An 11,800-nucleotide genomic window follows, 5' to 3' on the forward strand; every position below is an offset into this window, starting at 1 on the left:
CTGCTGCACTCAATTTTTCCCTTGTTTTTTGCTAAATCTGACCTTTTTCCAGCTTGTCTGCAGTAGTGTGGAAGGTAGAGACCAGATGGTTCTCGTCAATGGTAGAACTCCAAGAGCAGAGCTCGGTCTAAGGAGGACCAAGGTTAAATCCAGCGTTCAGAGGCTGTGCAGCCTTAAGGTTTCATATTCTGCTTCTTTACAGAAGTGCCCTAGTTTGCCCTTCTGTGCTGTTGATAAAAAGAAAATTGTTTTTCCAAGATGTTTATTTGAGCACAGACAGGTAGTATATGTGTATGCTAGATATCTTAGAAGCTAGCAAATTCATGCAAAATCCATGTAATTTGAGAGACATCATGGTGAAGTGATAAAAGCAGACCTGAATGGGTGTCAGGAGACCAGGACTCAGGGCTGTGTTTTGTTTTGTTTTGTTTTTAATCATCCAGCTAGATAGTCTGGAGCAAGTCACTTCCTTTTTCTGGACTACTCACTGGACATCGGGAGCAGTGAACTAGGTTAGTGGCTTTCGGACAGTGTTCCGCCGACTCCTCAGATGTGTTTCAGGGCTGAGGGAATCAGGGCTGACTGTCCCGTGCTGGGCCCGTCCAGCTGCAGTAATGAAAGTAGTGCCACCTTTGTCTGTCTTTTTTTGAGTTCCATGTAGGATTTTGTCTGAAAAAAGATTTATCTGCTCCAAAAGAAAATCCTTGAACTAGAAAAACCCTTCATATAATGTTTAATTTATATGTATAAAATTTAGATCTGTCATTTTTCTCTGGCAGTTTTGAGACCAATTTGTTATGAAGTGTGAGGTACTTGAGAATGACTCCTGAAACGAATGTCTGTTTGGCAGTGAGTGGGTGAAGGCTAGAAGCTGCTGTGTGTGGTTTTTAAACCAGAGCCTTATACTCAGGGTCTGTGGTATTGTGGTGGAATATAGGCGAAGCCACAGGACACACGTCTAGTATAGTGCTACTCACAGGACCATAGATGCAGTATCATTGAAAAATTTTACTGAGCTAATTGTAGATATACATGCAGTAATAATTCTCACTTTCTCCAGGATCTCCAAATGCTAGCATTTTGCAAAATTATATTCCAACCAGGGTATTGACATTGATAGTTTACTGATTTTATTCAGATTTCCCCAGTTTTGCTGGTACTCATTCGTGTGTGTGTATTAAGTTCTGCACAATTTTATCACTTGTACTGGTTCATGTATTCATCACTACAATCAAGGTATTGAATGGTCCCAACACCGCAAAGATCCCTCATGTTGCCCTCTTATAACTACACGTACCACCTTTGTGGCCTTCCCTCCCTGTCCCAAATCCTGGGCTACCACTAATCTGTCCTGTATTTCATGAATTTTGGAATTTCAAAATGCTATATGAATAGAATTATATAATATATGACATTTGGAGATTGGCTTTTTTGCTCAGCATAATTCCTTGGAGATCCATCCAGGTTATTGTGTATCAGTGATTAGGTTTTTTATTACTAAGTGCTTTTTCATATGTATGTACAACGTTTTGTTTACCTGATGAAGGCTGTATGGGCTGATTGTAGATTTTGTCTGTACAGATAAGCTGCTATAATGAACATTCACATACAAGTTTTAGTGTGAACATAAGTTTTTATTTCTCTGGATAAATGCCCACGTGTGCAGTTGCTGGGTTGTATGGTTAGTTGCATGTTTAGTTTGTAAAGAAAATGCCAGAATGTTTTCCAGAGTGGCTGTATATATGAGAGGAGTTCAGTTCCTCTATATCTGTGCCAGGATTTTGTGTTGTCCCTGTTTGTTTGTTTTAAATATATTTTATTGATTTTAGAGAAGAAAGGAAAGAGGGAGAGAGAGAAACATTGACCGCCTCCTGCATGGCACCTACTGGGGATCGAGCCCGAAACCTGGGCATGTGCCCTGATTGGGAATCAAACCATCGACTTTTTGGTGTCTGGATTGATGCTCAATCAACTGAGCCACACCCGCCAGGGCCCTGTTTTTTATTTTAGTCATTCAGACAGGTGTGTAGTGATATCTGTTATGATTTTAATGTGCATTTCCCTAATGACTAATGACGCTGAACATTGTTTCATGTGCTTTTTTTAAAATATATATATTTTTGTTGTTGAGAGTGCTTATTTTCTATTTGTACATTCTCTTCAGTGAAATGTCTTTTGCCCATTTTCTGATTGGACTGTATTTTCACTGTTGAGTTTTGAGACTTCTTTATATATTGTAGATACTAGTCTTAGATAATGTAGTTTGCATTTGTTTTCTCCAAGCCTGTAGCTTGTCTTTTCATCCTGTTTACATAGAGCAAAAGTTTAAAATTTGGAAGAAGTCCATTTTATCCATTTTTCTTATTTTTCAATTATAGTTAACATAATATTATATTACTTTCATGTGTTCCCCATAGTGGTTAGATATTTATATACCTTACAAAGTGATCCCCCAGTAAGTATTGCCCCCATCAGGCACTATACATAATTATTGCAGTCTTACTGACTGTATTCCCTGTGCTGTGCTTTACATCCTCATGACTATTTTGTAACTGCCAATTTGTACTTCTGATCCCTTCATCTTTTTCACTGAGGTCCCTAATTCCCCTTCCATCTAGCAACCATCAGTTTCTTCTCTGTATCTATAAGTCTGTTTCTGTTTTGTTTGTTTATTTTGTTTTTTAGATTTCAAATATAAGTGAAATCATATTATTCTTTCTCTGTCTGACTTATTTCACTGAGCATAATACCCTCTAGATCCATCCATGTTGTTGCAAATGGTAAGATTTCATTCATTTTTATGGCTGAATAATGCTCCATTACGTCCACACACCACCTCTTCTTTATCCATTTAAAGTAATTATCGGTGGGTATGCAGTTAGTGCCATTAACTGTTTCCTAGTTTTCTGTAGTGCTGCTCCATTCCTTGTCCTTTCGCTGTATTCTCTCGAATGTTGATGACTTTCTGTAGTGTTGCCTGTGGATTTCTTTCTCTTTCTTTTTTGTGTATTTCTTGTATATTTTTGGTTTGGGGTTACCATATGCTTCATTTTATACCAAGCTGTTTATAGCAGTCTATTTTAAGTTGATGGTTACTTAAGTTCAAACACATTCTAAAATTCGACCTAGGATCCAGGAAATTGAGGTTTGATTCCCTGTCAGGGCACATGCCTGGCTGCAGGCTCCATCCCTAGCTGGGGGCGAGCAGGAGGCAGCTGATCAATGACTCTCTCATCATTGATGTTTCTATCTCTCTCCCTCTCCCTTCCACTCTCTGAAATCAGTAAAGACATATTTAAAAAAACACACAACTACTTTAAAATCACTACGATTTTCACTTACCCCCTCCACGTTTATGTTACTGTCATTATTTTTTATGTTTTTGTGTGTGTGTATGTGTATCCTTTAATTTACTGTTGTAGTTAGACATGATCTTTCTACTTTTGCCTTTTAACCTTTGTACTAGCTTTAGTGTTGGTTGGATCTGCTACTTTTATTATGTGTTTTCCCTTTGTTAGGATTTTTTATTGCAATATTTTCTCATATTTATAATTTCTTTTTCTTCTTTGTAAAAATATATTCAGAGAGAGGAAGGGAGAGGGAGAGAGACAGAAACATCAATGATGAGAGAGTTGTCATTGATCGGCTGCCTACTGTATGCCCCGCGCTGGGGATGGAGCCCGAGACCTGGGCATGTACCCCAACCAGTAATTGAACCGCGATCTCCTGGATCCTAGGTTGATGCTCAACCTGAGCCATACCAGCCAGGCAATTCTTTTCCCTTCTTTTTAAAGAAGTCCCTTTAATGTTTCTTGTAATGCTGGTTTGGTGGCGATGAAGTCCTTTAGTTATTTTCTTGTCTGGGGATATCAGTTTTTCTTTTTATAGCTCATGCCTTTGGTGTCAAACCTAAGTACTCTTTGCCTATCCTTAGACCCTGAATTTCTCTATTTTTTCATAAAAGTTTTATAATTTTGTTTTATACTCTATGATCCATTTTGAGTTAATATTCATACACAGTGTGAAGTTTAGTTTGAGGTTTTTTGTTTCGTATTCTTTTTTGGCCTACGAATGCCCAGTTCCTCCAGCACCGTTTGTTGATCCACTGCTCTTATAATATGTAACTCCCCTTTCAAATAAAAATATTTGTGGGGAAAATGATAAAGCAGGTAGAAATCAAGATTGGTTCTTTTGTGTCTATAGGCAGCCCTTCCTTGGGCAATAAGCAGTTACAGTGTTAAGTGTGGCTACTTGCACCATTAGAAATCAACTGACGTGGTGCTTGGCCCTTGGGTACATGCATGTGTGACTTCCTCTCCTTACCTCCGTCCAGGTGAATCTCAGACCTTGTTGGCAGCAGCGGTTGAAAGAGAACGTGCAGCTACGGAAGAACTGCTTGCCAACAAGATTCAGCTGTCTTCCATGGAGTCGCAGAATTCTCTCTTAAGACAGGACAACAGTAGACTTCAGGCCCAGCTGGAATCAGAGAAAAAGAGGCTAAGAAAACTGGAAGATGAACAAAATAGGTGAGCGTGTTTCTTGAGTCATTTTTCGTACTTTTATGACATTTTAAAGCACTTAGAAACATATGCTGTCGGGCTTTAGCTTCATGCCCTTGAGGAGTAAGAACACATACTTTTAGTGTTTAAAGTGAGGGTCATTAGACACAGGGTATTGCAGCAGATACAGTGCTGGGCTTTGTGGAATCTTACACGTATTCTGGAAGTGATGTTGCATGTTCCATATGTATTCGTGTTTTCTAGGAAAAAGATCCATTGCTTTAATCAGACTGGTTAAAGGAGTCTGTAACCAGAAAATAGTTTGGAGACCATTCACTGGAGTTATTTTTATATTACAAGTGTTTTAGCCGTGCTTCAGTCTTTCTAAATAAATTTCTGGGTCTTTGGAAACCACAAGCTATAAAATACATCATTCTGAAATATATAAGGCTATGATTAGTGTGTTTTTACCCTCAGTTCTTTCTTGGAAATTTTACTTTTAATAAGTAGTCAAGTAAAAATGATTTATAAAGTAAAATATTTGAACTTTTGCAAACATTTTCAATGATCCCCTTAAGGTTTTGCAGAATCTGAACATACTATAGAAAGGTCGTATTCAAAATTCCTTCTAGAAAATCTCTTTTTAAATGAAATCTTAAACCAAAGCACCAATAAATAAAATGCACAAAAGTAGTAGTTTGGCTCGTGAGTAAAACCCAAGTCATCTGGATAAAAGCTGGAAAATCAGTCTGGTAATAAAAAGGACTCTATGTAATTGGAGTTAATAAGGTCGTGAGTCGTTAATAGTCTGTATTATGATCTTGTTTGTTTTGTTTCGTTCCCTTTGGCTTAATAGGTACCAGGTTGAATTAGAAAACCTAAAAGATGACTATGTAAGAACACTTGAAGAGACAAGGAGAGAAAAGGTATTTCTGCTGGGGTTCGTTCACCTCTCAGGGCTTGGGGATGGCAGCGAGCTCATGCGAGGACGAGACGCAATGAGGGAGCCACTGCTTTGGGAACTTGCTCTTCAGTAGTGAAACGAGTGGGAGTACATACCTTATGCTGCTGACTTGGATACTTATGGTATAGTATCATAGGAATTATCTAACTGTGTTTCTCTCCATTAGACACTGTTGAATAGTCAGTTAGAAATGGAGAAAATGAAAGTTGAACAAGAAAGGAAGAAAGCAATTTTTACTCAAGAAGCAATAAAAGAAAAGGTATTGAATTTTGTCTTGTTTTGTTTTTGGTGTAACCAGTTAGTAGCTGTTGTGATTAATCATTAATTTATAATTTTAGTTATACTTTATAAATAACATTTTTTATGTCTAAAATGAGCAGGGTGATAAACACCAGTAATGTAATTAGTGTCTTGCTCAAAGTCGATCAAAGTAATTTGAGTTTTTCCAAACAGATGTGTGATTTCTGGGATTTGAATTACAGAACCTCTTTTTAAATGAATTTTGTGGTCTCTCACTGAAATGAAGGCACCTCATTTGGCCTATAGGCATTTTGGGAGTAAAACTTGTTCACTTTCTTTCTGGTTAATGAAAGTAATTTTTCTAAAGTGAGTTTCCTGTATTTAAAGGATTGGCATGTACTCAGTAGTTATGAAATTACCTTTTGAATTTATTTGGAATTTTAAAAATAAAGTGGATAGGCCAGAAACTTTTCATGGTTTATGAAACTGACTGGTAATGTTATTCTAAAGAGATAGGGTTAGTCCACTCTGGCCATTGTTGCTCAGTGGTGAGAGCAGCGGCCTGTGCACAGAAGGGTCGCAGGTTGGATTCCCAGTCAAGGGCGTGTAGCTGGGTTTCAGGTGAAATCCCCAGGCCCGGTCGAGGTGTATATGGAGGCAGTCAATTGATGCGTCTCTCTAACATCGATGTTTCTCTCTCCCTTCTTCCCTCCCTCCCTCCGCCTCCACTCTTTTTAAAAATCAATGGAAAAAATACCCTCGGGTGGGGATTAACAAAAAAAAAGAAAAAAATTGGTTTAATTGATGTTATGTTATATAATATGAAGCAGTCAATTCATATAATTGTCTTTTTTTTAAAAAAAATATATCTTTACTGATTTCAGAGAGAGCAAGGGAGAGGGAGAGAGAGAGAAACATCAATGATGAGAGAGTCAGTGATCGGCTGCCTCCTGCATGCCCCTGACTGGGGCTCGAGCCCATAACCCGGGCATGTGCCCTGATCAGGAATCGAACCCCGATTGCCTGGATCCTAGGTCGACGCTCAACTACTGAGCCATGCCCGGCCGGCTCATATAATTGTCTTAACAAGAACATTCTCATTCCAGTAAAAATAAACCAAATTATGTTGCTGCAGTATACATGGGTCCTGAGATGACCTGACCAAGTCTGTCTGTACTTTTAAATGACCAAATATTGTGCCTTGCAAGGATAAGACTTCAGAAATTAGATCTGTAACATTTTATGAGGAAGCTATAAGTCATTGCTGTCATTAATCCTAGAAAAGTTTCTTGTTTTTTTAATTTATCATTTTGCTCTTTAATCTGAACTGAATTTTTTTTCTTATTCCTTGAGGAACGGAAAACATTTTCTGTTTCTAGCACTCCCACAATATCACGATCAAGCTCAATAAGTGGAGTTGAGATGGCAGGGTTGCAGACGTCTTTCCTGTCTCAGGTGATGTTCTGTTTCGTGCATGTGCTTATTAGTTCCTGAACTGAATAGTGATGAAGGGATATGCAGGTAGCAGTTGGCCTGTCACCGTGATCTTCCCATTCCATAGGCAGCTCATCTGAATATTTGTGAAACTGAGGAGTATAGATGATTTTCTGCCTTTGAGAAGTCTTAGACATTTTAAAGCAAGAACTGACAGAATCATTTGTTTGAACCTTATAATGCAACACTATAATATGTGAATAACTATGTGCTTTCTTAATTAACAGGATGAGCCTCATGATCACTCACTTGGACCAATGTCTGTATCAGCAAGTGGAAGCAATCTTTATGATGCTGTAAGGATGGGGGCAGGATCCAGCATTATCGAAAATCTACAGTCTCAACTAAAGCTAAAGGAAGGAGAAATTACCCATTTACAGGTATTGGGAAAATTAAATATGCTATAGTAATAAGTGAAATTTTGAGGGTCAATAAATAGTGGCATGTGAAGCCCAAAATGTATCACATGTATTAATGATAAGGGCTAGTTGGAGAAATTAACCAAGCATAAGAGGCAAATGAGCCTGCTGATTGCCAGATTTGGGGATACTTAACTCTGTCACAGGAAATGCTGGGCTGGAGTAGGCCTCCTAGGTGGTGTAGCCTGCCCAGGTAAGACTTGGGCATCTGGGAGCAGAGAGCACCTTTCAAGCAGCTTTTCCAGACCTTAAAAAAGGGGGGCTGCTGAGCTGAGCATACCCACTTTATTCTTCCTGGATTTACGATTTAGGGAATTGTTCTGACTCCCCTTCGAGGGAGGAGGAAAGATGATGAGAGAGGTTAGGACTGCAACACTGCACAGGAAAGGAAACATGGTAAGTGGGGAGGGACCAGCCGCTCGTCATATCTTGCTTTTTAAAATATAGTGTAGTGAGAGATGTTAAAATGTTTTAACCTATTTTTTGTTAAACTTGATATACTCAGAAGTAAAACTTCATTTATTCCCATTGTATGACTTTAGTAAGTTTAGAAAATATTCTCTGTTAAAGAAGATCTTCTTGAGTTGGGCAAAAATAGATTAGCATAATCTTAATACGTTCATGCAGCTAGGAATGCTATGCTTGAGGCACCGAATTAACATTTTTGGTAGTCTGTCAATATGGTCTACACAGTTGGAGATACATTCAAATATGGCTTATTTCTCTGGTTTTTTGTAGTAATTTAGAATAACTGAAATATATGCTATTTCCTTAGATTAGAGAAAAATACAGGGTTGCATAGTTCAAATGGCTGATTGAATTCCCTTTAGGCCTTTGTGTCTTTCACAGTAAACCCGATTGATAGTGCACCTCTGAAGAACGTTGAAACCCTCTTTTTGGCCACTGTTTCCTTTTACTTAAAGAGCTACCTCATGGTTATATGTTGATATATTTTTTTTAAAAAGTAACACATTAAATATGTTTATATTAGTAGGAATATTAAACAAGATATATTTTTTATTTAAATTTCTTTCTGGTAATGTTTCTCAGCTAGAAATTGGCAATCTAGAAAAAACACGCTCCATAATGGCTGAAGAGCTAGTTAAATTAACAAATCAGAATGATGAACTTGAAGAGAAGGTGAGGGAGACACCCAGACTCCGAGCACAGCTGAGAGTGAGTACTCTTCACTTACGAGTGCACCTAAGACATTTTAATCCAGCTACATTAAATCTTGTATTTTTACTTCACACAAAATGCATATATATGTTAATGATTTCTTTGAAAATTAGAGTATTAGTATTTCAGTAAAGAACTTTAAAGATGAATATTTTATTTTGCTTGTCACATTATACAGTCCAAGTATTTTTCACAATCATGTTTAATCCCACATAGGAAAATAACTAAGTTTTATTTGGCCAAGGCTTGTTTATAATACACTTTTGTATTATCTAGTACTGTTTATTTATTGATATTGTATATGTCACAATTAGCATATTTGGTATTAGTAGTCACTGTTAACACATTGTATGGGGGAAACGTATTTATACGTTTTATGATACATAATTTCCACCCCACTCCACCATGGGGTAATTCCAGGTAATACTTAAATCACAATGAATCAAAGAGACTAAAATTTCAATGTGCTTAAATTAATTGGAGAAAACACTGACTAAGCTATATATGGGGGAAATTGTAGATTTAGCGGAGAAATGTAAGATTCATAGCCATTTGGCTTAGGGTTTTTAAAAAATTCCTTTACTTGCTATTTATTTCAACAGACTGGAGTATGAGTTTAATTTTGTAAGAGCTGACTATACTTTTATTTAAATTGTAATATATTTATTAGTGACTTGTTTACGATAATATAAATGTAATCAAGATGTTCTGTACAGTTATCTTACAAATTGTAAACAAATATGTTTTGTAGGATTTGGATCAGAGATACAACACTATCCTGCAGATGTATGGAGAAAAAGCAGAAGAGGCAGAAGAACTCCGGTTAGATCTCGAAGATGTAAAGAATATGTATAAGACTCAAATAGATGAACTTTTAAGACAGAGGCTCAGTTAACTTCTGAAAATTACATTCCCATCGAACTGAATGTAAACATTCAATAGCTAAATGCAGACTTTCAATAAATTCTCTTATAGAATTAGAAAGTGGAATTTATTATAGAATTAAAAAATTTTTTTAAATGTTTTATAGTATATAGTAATATTTGCAGTTAAATTATTTTGTGCAATATTTGAACTTTATTTTTGAAACTATCTTTAAAGATTTATTTTTTAAAGCATCTTTCTTTTTTTTCCTGACTAGCACAGAGATTTGTTACTTTATCCCCGGTCAGTGTGGTTAGGGAATGAGGATGATGTTCACAGTTGTATTATAAACAAATAACTGATTGTATCTATAGTTTATATTGTTCGTATCTATTAAGAACATTTAATGAGTGGTATTAACATATTGAAACTTTGAAATCTTTCACACTTAAATCTTCAACATTTCTAGTTACTGCTCATGAAAATGGACATTTAGTGTCCAAGTAAAAAAAATCATTAAATTTCCTGTTATTAAATTTTGAACTAATTTTTTTTCTTTTAAAGTAGAAGTCACACTGATACAGAAGTTTAAAGGGTAAATAATTTAAATTAAAAACATTTTTGTGGTCTGAACATTTATTTTACCCAAATTCCACAATTAAGTCTATACAAATTTTGTTACCTATCTGGAGAAAGCTATAGCTATTCAGTTATCTAAGCATGGTTGGATAATGGGAAAAATGTGCTTATTTGTGATGGTATCAGTAACATTGAAATGTTTTTGAACAGGTTTTGTTTTTACTACCCTATGAAATGAATCAGAATAATAAAATTATTAACATAATTTTCTCTTGAAAATTAATTTTTCACATTTTGTAAAGCCTTTTTTTAGCACATTAAAAATGTTTGATATTACAGAACATTCCTGACAAAAATAGAGAAATTGTAGGAGTTAATTTAAATTTGGTATTTGCAATTCTGTGTAATTTATCATTTTATTTTTTTCTTGAACCTTTAAACACAAAAATAGTGCAGAATAGCTTTAAAAAATAACCATGCCTTCGTCCAAATGTTACTTTGTTCAGAAGTTAACCAGACTGTGTTTTATACTTGTGAATATTTTAATATCTTTTATTACTGAAAGTCATGCTGCCTTTACTTGCAAATAAAAACTCTCATTTAATTTTGAGTTAAATTTTAAACACTAAAACTTCAAAGTATAATTATAAGTAAGCCATGTTGAAGAATTTGAATGCTTTTCTGGGCAATTCAAGTGACTTTTTTTTCTTGTTGTATTCCAGACAGTATTTCTGTGACTGGATTTCTGATGTCTAGCTTTAGTAAATACTCTTTCAATATGAGCCAAATTCATAAAATTAATTTTCTATATTTTAGTGATAAAATCAGTGTAATCGCTTTTTGTCACCTTGTTTTTTTTGTTGTTTTTTTTTTAAATTCAGGGGCTGACCAAATGACAAGACTGATAGAAATAAGAAATATACAGAATTAGAACATACAGTATAGGAAACTTAAGTTGCAAAATTCTGTCAAGTGTTTGAAATTAGAAGTTTAGGAATTATGAAATTGTTCTTTTAAAATATTCATTAGTGAGAAAAAAAAAATCCTTTAGTTGTGGAGAAAAGATTGAAATAAAACTCATATTTTCCATTTTCATAATATTAAACATTCTCTTCTCTTAATCCGTATTAACATTAATAAGACCAGTTCAGTGTAAAACTTTAAAGTGTTTTCAATTTATGTAATTTAAAAATTCAAAGCAGCTAATTTAGTCTCTGGCTATATATTACCATATGTTGTTCTTTATCTACAAATGAATAGTTGACCTTATTTTACTGTAAACTTAGATATCTCAGTACTTTTATAAGTTGAGAAGTATACTGAATCAATTTCTTGAAAAACTCCACTAAGTAACAGAATATGTATTTAATATTGGTTGACATATTTTGCTCTCTCAATATTCTAGTAAAATAACATTTATATTTTAATGAGTAAGAATATAGTTTGCAGTTAGATGTTTCCATTCTTGGAAGAAAACAGAGATAGTACAAATCTTAATTTCAGGAATATGAAAGAAGAGTCAGAGAGATATGAATGTTGTTTTTTATGTATAGACATCTAAG

The 11,800-nt window shown here is 35.3% G+C and overlaps 1 protein-coding gene across 1 annotated transcript in view; it reads left to right on the forward strand.

Annotated features, from left to right (window-relative positions):
• The window catches only part of TMF1 (TATA element modulatory factor 1), a 33,931-nt gene extending 23,428 nt beyond the window's left edge, over nucleotides 1–10,503 (forward strand). Inside the window, exons 11-17 of the mRNA XM_081160674.1 lie at nucleotides 4,334–4,526; nucleotides 5,356–5,425; nucleotides 5,630–5,722; nucleotides 7,057–7,158; nucleotides 7,425–7,577; nucleotides 8,667–8,792; nucleotides 9,547–10,503. Coding sequence (XP_081016800.1) covers nucleotides 4,334–4,526; nucleotides 5,356–5,425; nucleotides 5,630–5,722; nucleotides 7,057–7,158; nucleotides 7,425–7,577; nucleotides 8,667–8,792; nucleotides 9,547–9,690 — 881 coding nt within the window. The 3' untranslated portion in view covers nucleotides 9,691–10,503. The remainder of the gene's footprint in view (nucleotides 1–4,333; nucleotides 4,527–5,355; nucleotides 5,426–5,629; nucleotides 5,723–7,056; nucleotides 7,159–7,424; nucleotides 7,578–8,666; nucleotides 8,793–9,546) is intronic.
• Nucleotides 10,504–11,800: the final 1,297 nt, after the last annotated feature.

This window comes from Miniopterus schreibersii, assembly GCF_964146895.1.
Source record: "Miniopterus schreibersii genome assembly, chromosome: 15".
Classification (NCBI taxonomy): Eukaryota; Metazoa; Chordata; class Mammalia; order Chiroptera; family Miniopteridae; genus Miniopterus; species Miniopterus schreibersii.